At 39.9% G+C, this 15,417-nt stretch overlaps 1 protein-coding gene across 3 annotated transcripts in view; it reads left to right on the top strand.

Moving 5' to 3' along the window:
• The window catches only part of cntn3a.2 (contactin 3a, tandem duplicate 2), a 40,863-nt gene that overhangs the window by 18,363 nt on the left and 7,083 nt on the right, over positions 1-15,417 (top strand). For all 3 annotated transcript variants that reach the window (XM_042409770.1, XM_042409771.1, XM_042409773.1), the window contains 9 exons: positions 229-398; positions 2,087-2,204; positions 6,918-7,076; positions 7,492-7,641; positions 7,827-7,897; positions 8,537-8,771; positions 9,905-10,014; positions 11,500-11,686; positions 12,573-12,685. In XM_042409770.1, the coding sequence (XP_042265704.1) occupies positions 229-398; positions 2,087-2,204; positions 6,918-7,076; positions 7,492-7,641; positions 7,827-7,897; positions 8,537-8,771; positions 9,905-10,014; positions 11,500-11,686; positions 12,573-12,685 (1,313 nt within the window). The remainder of the gene's footprint in view (positions 1-228; positions 399-2,086; positions 2,205-6,917; positions 7,077-7,491; positions 7,642-7,826; positions 7,898-8,536; positions 8,772-9,904; positions 10,015-11,499; positions 11,687-12,572; positions 12,686-15,417) is intronic.

Below are 15,417 nucleotides of genomic sequence, written 5' to 3' on the forward strand. Positions count from 1 at the left end.
GACCTCTCTTTATGTAGATAATACTTCTCTTCTTACTGTATTACAGAGCCTGCTCATGTGTTCCAGCAATTGTCATATCATGAGTGTGCTTCCTTTTTCAGACAATCGACAAAGCACTGCTCATCTCCTTGTAATGAAATGTTTCATGTTCTGTGTGATATTGGCTGCAGCCCTGTCAAAAGTGACTCCTGCTCACAATGTGTTTTTTCTTGGTGTGCGGGGGTGCAGATCCAACCAGAATCATCCAGGGGCCAGTGGACATGGAGATCATTGTGGGCGAGAGCATCGTGTTACCCTGTCAGGTCATTAGTGACCCCGTCCTTGACGTTTCTTTCTCCTGGGCCTTCAACGGACAGCTCATCGCCAAGGGGGACGGTCACTTTGAGCTAGTGGGTGGGGTGAGTGACCTGCAGTCATACGTCTTTAGAACGTGCGAATGGGCAGTTGGCACCTTTTCCCATCTTGCTTCACTTCATTCCTGCCATTAGTTAAAAGAGACAGCTTGTGGTTTGACATCATGGTATTTCTTGGAGATTTACCGTGGTTAGTATTGCTGCAATTGGTGTGAGACCATCTTTTTTTTTTTCGCAATACTTCCAAATCTTCTCAGAGGCATAATAAGCTGCGTGTATGTGAAAATCTTTAGAAGGATGTGCTATTTGATCATTCAGTCACTCTAAGCTTCCAATTGTATTTTTGTGAATAGAAACATGGTGGTTATTATGTCAAAATACACTTCCTTTATAAAAATCATCATGTCGGTAGAGTGTTAGTTGCTCAGCCATTGTGACAGGTTATCGTCTTTTTGGATACGCTTCCTCTACTCAAGCTCAGCCTTCTGAAGTAATCTATTTTTTAATCAATCAGTCTCTTTTATTTAAAGTGCAGAATCACCATGCAGCATGGTCCCAGTACACTTTACTTTAGGACAAATCATACAGCAAGCAAATAAAATAATAAAAAATTCAAATAAAACAACCACATTGAAACTATCAATGTTAAAGGGATGTTAAGAGGCTGATGGACCCGACTTAGGTAGGCTGTAATGAAGTCAATAAAGGTAGTTTGTCAGTCAAAGTTAAAGATTTCAACTGAACGTTATAAAGAGCACGGTAGACAAATGCTTTGAAGCCAACTGATTTTTTTTGTTAACTGAAGGAATGACCAGGAGACATTAATACTTTGGTTGGTCTTGAATTCTTTTCAAACCCTTCTTTGACATAGCCTGCTGCACAGCTCTTCATAACAGAAAGAGGATACACATCATTAGAGGTGTCTTTAAAAGGAATGAAAGCATGGCAGAGCCCCAAATGACAAAACACTTCCAGAACACCCTCACACCCTTCGAGATTAGCCATTCTTCCTGTGTGTGTTTGACTGACAATGTTCTTATCTGAAAAGAGACTCCTTCCCCAGAAATGCTTGGATGTCCCCAGTCTAAAGAGATTATCAACTTAACTTTGCTGCTTCAAGGAATTTAATTTCCATAATTAAACCATGTTGGCTCCACTGCCACATTTCCCTGCCAATGCCAGGAGAACGATTTCACCACTAATTTACTGTTTGCTGCTTATGGGTGTCCTCTCAGATGAGAATCTAGGGGGCCTTTTTTCCTTCTCCAATCAAGCAAAAACTGCCTGTTTAACTCAATAGTAATAGCTTATTTGTGTAGTTCCTCGCAACAGGTCTTGAAGGCCATGGTGATGACCTCTGCAAAAAAGCAAGTGAAATAGCCGAGGCCACGTCAAACACAAAAACTCAATTCACTGCATAAAATTTTTATGAATTCTTTTCATCTGAGCTCATCTTGGACCGCTGTATGTGAGGTTCTGTCTTATTAAGTTTTGCCTTTATGGCTCTGACTGCAAGAGCTGTCAAGAGATGTGTGTAAAATACATATATAATATCTTTTTTTTTTAAAGAAACAGGCTTTGTTTTTCCCTGCAAAGTCCTCGCTAAATAGCTGCAAATGTTTTTGGCACCGCTATTTACTGCACCTTATATATGCTTCACTAGATTTTTTAATAAGCTGTCACAAGGTCTGTTATCTTTCATGCTACATAAAGCTTTCTTTCCTCCTTGGTAGAGAACAGCAGGAGATCTGATGATCAGGAACATTCAGCTTTACCATGATGGCAAATATATCTGCGTGGTGGACACGGATGTGGAGAGCCTGTCAGCCGTGGCTGTATTGATTGTGAAAGGTAAGAAAGCCTCCTCTCTGCTCTGCAGTCACTAATTAAAGCGAGGCTTGCAGCCAGGGTTGTTTTTGGGTTCCCCTTTTAAAAAAGGAGAAATAAAAGGAAAAAAAACTGTCTCGACTGTAAAGTGGATGATAGACGCAGCTACAAAACAACCCACGATAAGAAGATGTCAGGACTCTGTGTTACCAAACAAGCTGCATTGCAAGAAATAAAGGAAAATGTATCCTATAAAAGATGTTTTTTCGAGACATTATATGAATGTACCACTTTCTGGGCTTATAATGTTCACTTAGGCTTTTAAACTCAAATGGGTTTTGTTTCAGCTGGTGATTGCACTGAACCTAAAATGCCCACAATCTCATGAAAATCATTCTGGGTGTCATCAAAGAGTCCACAGTTTTTATGTCTTGTTTATTTGTAGTATCAGCCATTTGATTACCCCAAATAGAAGAGGCTTATTTTTCTTTTATATTGCATTCAGAGATGCTTTTGGAAGTACAGAACTTGACAAAATTGTCCGAAATTGTATGAATGCCAGCTATGAATTTTTAAGATGTGTGTTTTCTTTTTTTCCTCCTTCTCTCTTTTTTTAATGGCCAATTTTCAATATTGTTGCAATGTGCTTGACAGTTGGATGTTCAGATGCCTGTCTGTGCTCACTCATGCAGTATGTATAGCTCCAGAGAGACACAATTGTCAAGAGTTACGTCGGGTAAAACAAAATAGGACAACTTTTATTATATGTTTTGGGGAGTGGAGGGTTTGCATAGCGTGCAGAGTGAGAGGAGGAGTGTTTCTGGCTTTGATCAATACGCCAAATAGCCAAGCAAATTGACACTACGCAAATATGTTAAATGTCAAATGAGGTGAGGGATGATTTTGGTGTCAACATTTGAAAAGGTTGGATCCATATCTTTATCTTGTACAGATACCCACCAGTGATTCGGTTTGGCATGTTGAAGATCTTCCAGGCAAATGGCATTAATAGGCACTCCTTTCCCAAATGGCTGAGGGCTAAGTGGAAATAAGGTTTTCTCAAGTAGAAGCAACGTCAAGGCCATGGAAATGGATTGGCCTAGTATTGACTGAAGAGAAACTTGTCTGTGACTCACATTGTGCATTATTTACACTTCCTGCTCACTGCAGCTGTCATGGGTGTCTCATTCCTTGGATCGAATGGCTTCAAATGGTGGGCGGCAAAGCATGAAGCTAGATAGAAAACCAGTCACTGAGGGCAAATAGTTTTGCTTTATCACAGACTTTCAGCAAAATGAGGTCGGTCACGTGTTGATCAGAATATTATTTTCCAATCTAGCAGCCAGCCATCCTGTTTGGAAACCATGCCACCTTTACCTGTGACCCATAAAGGACACAAGAACACCTCCAAACAATGTGCAGCACCTCACTGAGCATGCATCAGTATATGTACCTTCCAACATACAGACTGTGGTCACCTTAAAGGGTCTGTTCTTACTTACCTCAAGCAGTCGTGTAAATGGTTCTGGTTGTTTTTACTTTCACCACAGACCCTCTTTCTGAAAAGACGTCTTTTCAGTAAGAGTGTTGCTGTTACTCATAATAATCCCCACGACTGCTGTCAGCATTTTTCGCTGGAACTGCTTTCTTTCAAGGAAATTGTTCCGTGTTGTTCTGAAGAGATGTCACCGCTGAATTTTTATAAATGTCATTCTTATAAGCTGCAAACACCAAAAAACAATATTCCACCGAACCTCATTTCTTTTTGAGGTGGTGGCAGAAATAACCTGGGTAAATAAATCCAAACTATCTGCATGACTAAATACTACAAGGTGAGAAAACAATTGCATTTACATGTGCTCCAAAAATGCAATTATTATGTGAGGACAAAAATGTGAATAATAACTCATTTAACTATGATGGTAATGATGATGCCAGTGTGACTGTGCTGTCAGTTTGATTATGATTGCGGCTGCATATGTGGACTTTTATGATCGTACTCGCAGCAGTAGCGACTATTTGTGTTATTGGCAGTAGACACATTGTTGCAATCATGTAAAATTAGCCACTGATAGTAGCTCAATAATTTTGCACGGCGGTATTTGCGGGCCTGTTTCACTCCGCTCCTCTTGTAGCGGTGAAGGTCAATGATAATCGCTCCTGACACGACGACTCTTGAGTGATGATCTGGGTGCTTGTGTTTTTTTAACAATGGCAATGGAAAATGTTTTAGATGCCACTCCGCGATGCCTCACAAAGACTGGTGGTGGTGGTTATGGAGAAGGTCATGGTGCGCGGATAGCATCGTTGTCATTAGCATTCAAACCACTTAGTGACCACTTGTGCTTGTATGACAGTTGTGTCATCACCATCCTGGAAGACAGTACGTAGCGAAATACACCTCACACCAGTCAGTACGACACTCGTTGTTCACTCGGTGTGTTTTATCAATATGATTCCTTTTAAAACATTCTTTTATTTAGATTCATTTCCGACATGTGTGATGGGATATTTTACAGATTTGGGAAATATTCAGTTTGGACCAAAATAATACGGCTGCGGCTGTAAGTATTCATAATACAGCCAGATATTAATTTGCCCTGAGCCAAGTTCACAACAAAAGCCCAGACTGTCCATATTAATAACAGATTATTTGAACACCCTCAAGACACTGACAGCATCCTCTTGCCTCAGCCAATGAAATATAATTAAGAGGATAAGGAATTGATCCTTGATTGTTGCCCCATTAATATGTATTAATGAGGCCAGTGTATTAGAGGTTTTTTTTCATCAGGAGCTGCTAATGAGTTTTATACAGATCAATGGGCCTAATGCAAGAAGCACTCGTACAAACAGATTTGTTCTTAAAATGTACGTACGAGTGATTTTAGAACATTTGTTGCATTCATTAATTTACTTGTACAAAATTTATGAGTGGTCCAGCTCATCTCTGCATTGTCCTAATCTGGATTAATTTTGAGTTTAAATATGATACTGGAATTAACAAAAAATGGAATATATAAGCAAAACAAACTTAATGCAAAATGTATATTCTGTTTACCAAATCATCATCATGGCTGCCAATTTGATGAAAGGTTTTTTAGATTTTTATGGCCATTTGACGCAGCAACTTCTACAGTTTAGTAGTTGTTGGAAACTTCTCTCACTCTGACAGCTGCCTCTGTGTCTCTGCAGCTCTCTGTCCAGTATCATCTTGTGTTGCAGCTGACAGTGTAACATCACCTGTGGACTATATTCTCCTCTAGTATCTCTGTGACTGTCACATCTCTTGACCGCCTCTCTTCATGGAGCGCTTTACTTTAGAAAGATGTTTTTAGCATCTAACATCACAGAATGACGTGAAGTTAGATATCCGTCTTTATTTCTGTCACAGTGCTGAGCAGCTCCGATGACTTTTAGCTGGATTCATATGTTCTAATTGTTTTGGGTCTCCTACTATCACTCCTAAATTTGTTACGTGTTTGTCTTCTGATTTCTGGAAGCAGGACTTGAAGTTGCGCAGCGTTTTTACTCTTTGGGAATTTTTTTCTGTGAATGAAACTCACCCACGAACGGAGCGTAACATGAAGCCTTATATGGCAATTTTAGGGACATGGATTATGATAATGATCACATGTCACGAATGCGCACCTCTTTATGAACAGGTGACATCAGCCTGAAACAAGCGATTTACAACAAGTTCACGCCGTTAAGAGAGTTTGTTGAATCTGACTTGGAAATCTCGTACGAGTAAACCTCACAGAGAAAAGTCTGAGAGTTTTAGGATAAAAATACAAAACTGTTCTTGCATGAGGCCCAATATCTCTAAAGCCAGGGCTTTAAGGGCGAGCGTATGTGGGCAGCACGTACAAGCCTTCTGTAAACAAGAAAAAGTAGTTCAGCAATACCTTATTTAGCATGCCTGCTGAGTGCAATCTGCTCAATATTTAGACATACATGCAAATACATATAGCTCATTCATACTGCATGAACCATAAACACAAATTCTGTTTTTTTGTGTGTGTGTTCCCAAAGCATTGATTGTTTGTTTAAAAAATAATTTACTGCTTTAATAATTAGAATATTTTGCTTCAGATTAGAAACCACTTCAGAGCCAGTGAAGAGTGTGAGCAGAGCTAGGGGCATTATTATTCTGCGGTCTGTCTCACAGCTCTCTAGTGGTCTATTATTTCTGATGAGCTGACACATTCATTAGAACAGGAAACAGTAGATGAGGCTAAAGTAAAACATCACACAGCTTAATTGGTGGGATAATGAAAATAAATGATAAAACTCTGGTTCTTCAGGGGTATGAGGCCCTTTTTCATCTTTTACCTTTTAATTTGACTCCTTGCATCTTACGTCTGCTGTTCCATCGATCAATTACCAGGACGACCATGAAAGGGAAGGATTACAAGTTGGTTGAATATTGGAGGATAAATCTTGAATTAACTTTTAATGCCTTGTGAAGGGCATTACTTCTCTTCAAACTCAAAGCTTTTAGAAATGTTTTTCTGTCGCTAATATGGATTTAAAGATGTAAAGGCTTTCAACAAAGCGTAGCGATCTCTAATGTAGATTAGCTGGATGTGTTTTTTATGCAAATATGCATATGTGCTGTTCATGTTTTCCTTGCAGTATGCGCGCGTACACACATTTACATCCACATTCTGTTTTCGCATCTGTGCTTCCGCGTGTGTGAGTACCTCACAGTGTCTGTTCCTGTGATTGAGCCAGGCTCCCCCAGCCCTCCAGACTCAGTGACAGTGGATGAGGTGACAGACAGCACAGCCCAGCTGACCTGGAGCCCCGGCAGAGACAACGGCAGCCCCATCACCAATTACCTCATCCAAACCAGGACTCCTTTCACTGTGGGCTGGCAGAGGGTTAACACAGGTAGGCAGCACTTCAAGATACATTTTCATCTTAAAACGTGTGTGTGGGTGTGTCTCGCCCTGTTCCACATAGAAATGAATGGTAAGCGAATTTCGGTCTGACTGCGCTGAAAGCTGGCGAATCCACCAGAGTTGTCAGTTGTCAAGCACTGGACCAAGTACAACTACTCCCTCCCTCAACAACAGAGGGATTAATTCAGTACAAATAGTGCAAAGAAGTAAAGAGTCTAAGACGTGTTGAGATAAATATTAAATGGCAAAAAAAAGACTACTTACTTTATGATTATTTTTTATATATATTATGGACCAGCCTACACTGCTTAAGACATTTTTGTTGTTTATTTGTGTTTATTTGTTTTAGCAATTTATTCATATGTTCATGTGTATACTGTATGTTTTTGTGTGTGTTTTTTTAGTCCCTGAGATAATCGATGGGAACACACTGACAGCCACTGTGGTGGACCTTAATGCCTGGGTGGAGTATGAGTTTCGGGTTTTGGCCAAAAACAGTGTTGGGGTGGGAGAACCCAGCCCTGTGTCAGTCAAGACCAGGACAGAGGACGCAGGTACAGTAAATGTATTTCACGTTTTTCCCTCAAATAATTAATCAAGATTAGATATAAAATACCAAAAAGCAAAAACTGTGGTCTAAACAAAGGCAAATGGTCTGGGATTATACTAGCATTTCTTCTTGTACAACTTTATAAAGTGTTGTGTATTTGGAGGTGTGAACAAGGTTTGTGTTGTGTAGTTCCTGATGCAGCGCCAGGTGACGTGGGTGGAGGAGGTGGAAGCAGATCTGAACTGGTCATCACATGGGAGGTAAATCATCAGTCTTATGTTATAGTCTGTCATTCAGAGTGTCTGCAGTTAGTTTTAAGGTGCTTAATATTTCTCAATAAATCAAGGTCCCTGCTCTGTTCGGTGTGTGGATGTCATAAATTCTGGGTCAATCGAAGTCTAGCGCTGCAGTCATTGTAATATCTTAGTTAAAGAGTCTGCATGTAACGCAGCGGCAGTGTATACACAAGCAGAACACAGAATCTGACAGTTATTTTCATTTATGAGGCTTTGATCTGTGGTGAATTGTTGTTGTTCAGCCAAATCTACAATGAACAAATCTAGCAATGAAGTAAAGCAGTCGGGGAGCTGAAAAGTAATGTAGATATTGAAGAAGTCATTAGTTGGCTAAAGCTATCTCATTATTTGAGTTTTCTCATTTCATTAAATGCTGAAATAACTTTTCATTTTAAAAGCTGCACGGTTGCTCTGTAATGAGCTTAGGTTTTTTTTTAATGGCATTTTACTCCTCATTTCATTTCGTCAGGTGACCCACAAAAGCAATTTGTGGGTCATGCACACCATCAGAGTGGGTGGTGATTGTGTCAGCCCAGCGGCGGGGTGAACGTGAGTGGTTTGTATATGTTTTAATATCACTATAGTTTTGTGTTTCACTCTCAGCCTGTCCCTGAAGAACTACAGAATGGTGAGAGCTTTGGTTACATCATTGCTTTCCGCGCCTTCGGAGAAGTTAGCTGGACCCATGTGGCCACCTCTGCCCCCGGTGCATCCCGCTATGTGTACCGCAACGACAGCATTGCCCCCTTCTCCCCTTTTCATGTCAAGGTTGGCACTTACAACAGCAAAGGACAGGGTCCCTTCAGCCCCGTGGTCACCATCTACTCTGCAGAGATAGGTAAGGTGATGAATGGGATTGGGATTTTTTGAAAAGCTACAAGGCTGTTTCTGTTTTTGAAAAGGACAAAGATCATGAAAGTGGTTTTATTGCATCTACTCGGCTGAAAGCGCTGGATAAATAAAGAGACATGCAGGAAAATAAATCTGTAGAAATCTTAGTAAAATAGGGTAGAAAACTAGGGAAATTTTGCAACACAAACAAGTAAGAATAGACAGATTGCTTCCAAATATCACCACACTTTAGAATGGCTATGCCAAAGCGAAAACCGGTTGGCATTTAGCATAAATCAGTAGCCTGCTCGACAGTGTAATCAGCATGGAAAATGTAAACCAACTGTAAACATCAACATAGAAATTATCTGTCAAAACTGAATGTCTGGCTGCAGCCAAGTGCAACATGAGAAATGCTTTAGGCCTACAGTCTGTAGCCCACACGTTATGTTCAAATAGAAAAAAAATAGAAAAAAATAATACTGCAAACTGTGCAAAGATACAAAATAATGCCACTTAAAGCCTGCGTGCTTTTTTGGCTCACCTCTGTCGTAGGCTTCATATCCAAAATGTTGCCATATTGGCACAGTTTTCGTTTTCTTTGACACTCTGCCATGTCTCGTCTCGTCACCCCAAAAAACACAAGAACTTTCTAGTAAAGAACACACAATGTGCCATGTGCGTCGTCTTTCCCCCGCCCACCTTTGATTGATCTTCTGAAATTTGATCTCTTTGTTGCCGGCCTCAGCACTAAAACAAACTTATAACATACATAATATTGTGTTAAGCGGGTCGTTTTGCTCATTACTAATGTAATACGAGTTGGATTTAGCGTCGTCAGTTGCTGATTTAGGCTACTTTTTAATTTGCCAGACCTTCTCATAATGACAAATTCCAGTTCAGTCGGTTTGCATAAATCAAACCAGTTTAAGCTCGTACACTGGACCGGACTGGCAAAACCAGAAACTAATCCAAACCTACTATTAACCAGCAGCACCTGTGTGTGGTGATTCATCCAAGTAGAGATCAAGAACAATAATGCTGCAGTTATAAATGTAAAAATTGAAGAGATTTGTTCTGCTTGTCTCTGTGCTGTTGGAAGAAGTCAGCAATGCTCAGTCTCTTGTTGTCTGTTTTCAGAGCCAAGTGGGATGCCAGCGGGAGTTTGGGCCAGAAGTGTTTCAGCCTCTGAGATTGAGGTGAATTGGCAGGCTCTCTCCTTCACCCCTGAAAGGGTTCTGGGCTATGAGGTACATTTTACTCTTTTAAATGGAAATAGAAATCACACACAGCACAATTCAAATGCTTGTCACCCCCGTTGTACCTCAAAGCCATCACTTCCAAACTCTGCGTTGCCATGGAAATGGCTGTTTCAGTTGGGCGACTGTTATAGCCAAATTTATACAGTTCTTTGTACTAACGCGGAAAACATGTCCATAACGTGTGTTCAAGAGAACAAAGGAAAATTGCCTGTCCATATGCCTTTTCGTGTCGCTGTCAGTTATGGGGCATCATGCAATACTACACCAGACCACATGTCAGAATATGAAGAAGTGTCATCATACCTCACCAGAAATACTGTTGTTTAACAATTAAAAGTTTTCAACGCAGCAGCACAATGTGAATCAATAGGCTTGTCATTGTTCTCTACGTAAAGGGGAATATTAACCTATTTCATTTTAAACCCAAAATGGTTGATTGGCTTCTCTCTTACCTTCAAAAACTGGGACAGCCTGAGTGCCTTGCCTGCGTGCTCCTGACTGAATAATCAGGGTGATCAAAGGGCTCTAATGTAAGATGCTGTTGTTGTTATTCTTTTGCTCAATAAATCAAAGTTGTTTGAATATTTCCATCTGGCTAAGTAAGCTTTTGTGCCATTTCAGATACCACAACAACACCTAACATTGAAAAATGATGACAGAAAAGTAGACAGGTGGTGGATGGATGTAGTTTTAGGATCATTTATTTTCAATGTAATGGTTAGAAGGAGCAAAAACAAAATGGTCACCTATTTTATGAGTGGTAACTTTATTTTGTACTTAAATGTATTTAAATGCAAATTCAAATGTGTTCATTAGTCTAATTTCCATCACTGGAAAAGTAAATATTACATGCCATTTTATGCAAGATAGATTGATTTATTGTAGTGCTGAAAGGATTAGATAATAAATCCATTAGTTGAGCCTCAAAAAATCTTGATTAGTTATTCTTGTAATTAATGAATTGTTTCAGTCATCAAGGAAAAATACATAACAGGTTCCTAGCTTCTTTTTTAAATCATTGTAAGCTAAATACCTTTTGGTTTTCGATTGTTGGTTCAACAAAACAAACAGTCTGGAGATGTGATTTTATGATCTGGGAACTTTCAAATTTCTGACATTTCTTAGATTAAATCATTTATGGATTAATCATAAAAAACAGCCTTTCTATCATTAGTCCCTGCTTGAAATGATTGTGCTATTCTTTGAGGAGTAGCTGAGGAAAGACGTTGTGAAAGCACATTAATAAAGGCTTTGTAATGTCAGATCAAATATCCTGCTGGAGAGGTGAAAGAAAGCTGTAATCTCCCTTCAGAGGATACACCCTGAGGCGATCATTTAACAAGACCACATTTCTCTCAAGACATCAAAAACAAATACAAGTACTGTTTTGTGCTGCATGTGATAGAAAATGCATGCTTCCGATGTGCACATTTTGCTGGAGTCCAAAGCCATAATACGTCCTGGTTCAAATAGGTGGTGTACTGGGAAGATGACACCAAACCAGAGACCATGGGGAAGGTTAGGGTGCCTTGGAACCAAACCTCGGTCACAGTGAGCGGCTTGACTGGAAACACACAGTATTTCCTTACAGTCAGCGCCTTCAACACAGCAGGCACCGGCCCGTTCCTCCCTGCAATCAATGTCACCACAAAAAAGCCACGTAAGTCGCAGCACCCAAAGCGCCCTGCTGCTCAAGTGATTTTGTATTCACACTGATTATAATTCAGAGGTGGAAACAATGAAGGGTTGTGTTTGAGGGAAGTTTATTCTTAGCCGTTACTGCAAAGCAGGAGAAAGTTAATATGTGTTCTGGCATGTTCACATGTTTGGCTTGTTGTTTCACAAAAGGCAGAAAGAAGGAAGAATATCTAGTCCTCACCTCATTCTTAGAAGTAGAGAAATACCGTATTTCCTCAAATAGTGGCCAGGGCCTTTATTTACCTCAACTGCAGGGGGTACCAGGCCTTTATTGATAGCAGGCTTATATTAGAGAGAGACCTTTATTTCTAATTCCCTCTGTTTGATAAGGATATTTGTTTATATTTTAGTACGACACCTTGTTTTCTGATCTGCTTCAGTTTGCACTATTAAATTTTTGTAACTGCATTACCAGTTCTCCACTTACTCTGATGCGTAGAACAATAATTATAGCGCTTGAGTTGCACCAGGAACATTTTGGCAGTGCACCTCTTAGCTGTAGCATGCTCATTGACGTATGCTCGCTGGCTTAGCCAAGTTACCCTGGTTACCCTTGTTACCCAGGTTACCTATGCTCATGTAGTGTTGCTATTTATGCTTAACTGACATGCACATTATATAACAGGCACCAGAAGTTTATCTGCCCCTATTTTTCCCCGGCATGTTTTTGGGGCCGGCCTTTATTTGTTCATGTTGACCACGCCCCCAGCCATTATCGGAGACCCGGCTTTAAATTGACTACTGTCTTTTATTTGAGGAAATACAGTATGATAATTCTGGTATGATGAGGTCATAGTAATATGTTGCTGTGCTGACATATAGAAATGTATTATCTTTATGTCATGTAGCACCAGCCCAACCACCGCTGAATGTCGAATGGACCCTAATTGGCTCTCATCTGTCTCTTTACTGGGAACCTGTGGTGGCGATGGAATCAGAGTCAGAAGTTACAGGATACCAAGTGAGTTTTACGTCACTACACTTAACAGTCACATGTTGATTCCTGTTATGCATCAGAGTGAGTGAAAGTGTGGACCTACCTGTGTAGGGGTATTACAATTTTTAGTATTAAATTTTGAACTTTTAAGAAAACTTTTCTTACAAAAGTTTCCCTTCCACTGGAGGGAAATAATTTAACCAAAATAAACAGTCTTATATCAGAAAGTCATGAACTCTCAAATACATGGATCTCTGCTGTAAATAAATACACAAATACAACAACTTGGCGATAAATCAAGATATTTATTTTTAAGTACAAAGGGATAGGGATGAGTAGGGAATAAATGAGCATATACACATATATACAAACAGAATGCATGAATGAATGGGGAAATTAAATTAACAAGTTATTGCCAACAGAATGCATGAATGAAATTTAGGATTATCAAAAATGAGTCAAAGCCCAATGAGGGGGCAAATCGTTCTAACTAAAGCCAATTAAAAGAATCATTTAGAACCTAGCTCTTTGCATCAACTCTCAGACACAACGCATGGAACGTAGTTAGTTTCCTGCTGTTTCCGTAGTGAAGTAGGACTGATGATGAGGCAAATTTCCCGAAGAATGGCGAGCATAGTGAGGCAGACTTGGTGATCTTCAGGTTGCCGAGGTGACTGCCAAATGAAGACCGCTGTAGGTTCAGTGAAGCAGTGAAAAACAATTTGCAATAGTACATAAAAAAATTTAACTACATGATAAAAATAGATATTCAAATGGTGTGCGATGGCTAAACTGATACTTGTGGCTTTAAGCGTCTTTGCAGTTTTCTTAGTTGAGAGTTTCTGTCTGGAGCTTTCAGCTCTCAACAAAAGTGAAAAAGACAAGGCCGGAAATGCAATGAATGGGCCCCAAGAGTTGCATTGTTGTATCTTTCGAAGGCTGCATTTGAAGGCCGAATTCATCTCAGCGGCGCAACCAAGGCTGTCCCATTTCACTCCCTGAAATCTGGCCGAGAAATGCGGCCCTCTTCACCAAAATTTTGAGGGTCCAACGGATGGATCCTTCACAGTCCAACCTATCCCAGAATACATTTTGCACCAACTGGCAGCAGCATTGGTGGACCAGCCCGTCATCTCAGCAGTTAGCAGCCCAACGCCTGGTCAACGTCCGTCGTCATCCCGGGGAGAATATGATCTGATGAACTGATCTTTGCAGCTCTTCTGTGATTTGCCACCGGCATCTAATGTCTCCACAGCATTTTGATATATGATATATTTCCTTTTAGAAGATAAATGTTGGTCTCACAGATGGAATCTAACAATTGTAGCTGCCGCATTAGTTTGTCTGAATGTAAAGTGAAGCCTCAAGTTTTTACTGGACAGAACAACAGCGCTGCCTCTGGGGCTCTATTTGTACAGATATGACCACATTTCAATAAATATAAATGTATTAAAATGAACAGATCAGTCTATATTAAATTTCGCTTTATTTTATTGAGCTACATAATAGTTTGGATTTTTATTATAGCTACATTACAGACCGCATAACATAATTTACTGCATCCCTCTGTCAATGGGGTTATTTTTTTGTGAGAAAAAAGGTGTTAGTGGAGCTTTGAGTTGAGGTTATTTTCTCACAGTACAGTCAGGTAGGTGTGTCGAAGCTGAGCTAGTGCTGTCAGCAAGAACGCTGCTGCAGAGAGATACAGAGCAGAGCGGAGAGAGAATGGACAAGCTTTTCTCTCTACACCAGAGATTAGTTGAAAAATAAAAAATATAGAAAGAATTAAATTAAAGTAATTGTTTTTTAATACATTGTTTATTTAATTTACAGTGGTCATTACAACTATTTACAACATAAATAAAGTATATAAGAGGTGGATTAACAGGGTGTCTGCAGGTCCTTAAAAGTCTTAAATTCAATTTTATAAATATTAGGCCTAGAAAATATGTTAATGTATATTTTGGTTCAGTTGAGCAGGGAGTCCCTGGTGGTGCTGCAGGACCTGGAAGGGCTGCCACAATAATAAAATTAAAATTTCTGGCTCCATTTCTGCTAGCTGTGTCAACTGCCGCTGTCAGGGTTGCTAGGAGACAGGAGTGGCTTTTCGTGATGCAAGGGTAAGGGCGGGAACAGCTGGTGACACAGCTGTAAATCCTCCGTAAACCAGACCGTCTCATTTAACCACGCTCGATTCCGGCCTTTGTGGTCTATGAAGGACAAGCCTTTGTAGACGTTGCAGGTCTAAGGTCTACATGATCCTAGCAATCAAACCATAGTTAAATAACGCACTTGGTGGTTAATATCAAATAAATTAGTGTAATAATACAGTATACAGTATGTTACTTATATCGTTTCCCCAGAAAGTTGTTACCAAATCGGTCACTAGTTGGCGATATGGTACCATGCAAATTAACGGGTTTTTGAAGCCGATTTTGAATTTTCATATCATTTCAAAATAAATAAGGGTTCATGAAATGCAATACAGGTTAACAATGGTTAGACACATAAAGATACATATATTTGCACATTTTAGTTGTTATTTCTGACTATTTAGATACTCATCATAAATAAAAAGGAGAGGAAGAGAGAGTGACATTGAGACAGTGTGAGTGAGTAGCTTGGTGCAGTCTGCCCCAGGGTGACCAGATGTTCCGAAAAATTCGGGACAGTCCCGAATTACGTGCAGTCGTCCCGAATCCCAAATCCTGTCCTGTTTGTTCTGAAAACTTAAGATAACAATAATAGATAATATG

The sequence above is a fragment of the Thunnus maccoyii genome, chromosome 4 (assembly GCF_910596095.1).
Source record: "Thunnus maccoyii chromosome 4, fThuMac1.1, whole genome shotgun sequence".
NCBI lineage: Eukaryota > Metazoa > Chordata > Actinopteri > Scombriformes > Scombridae > Thunnus > Thunnus maccoyii.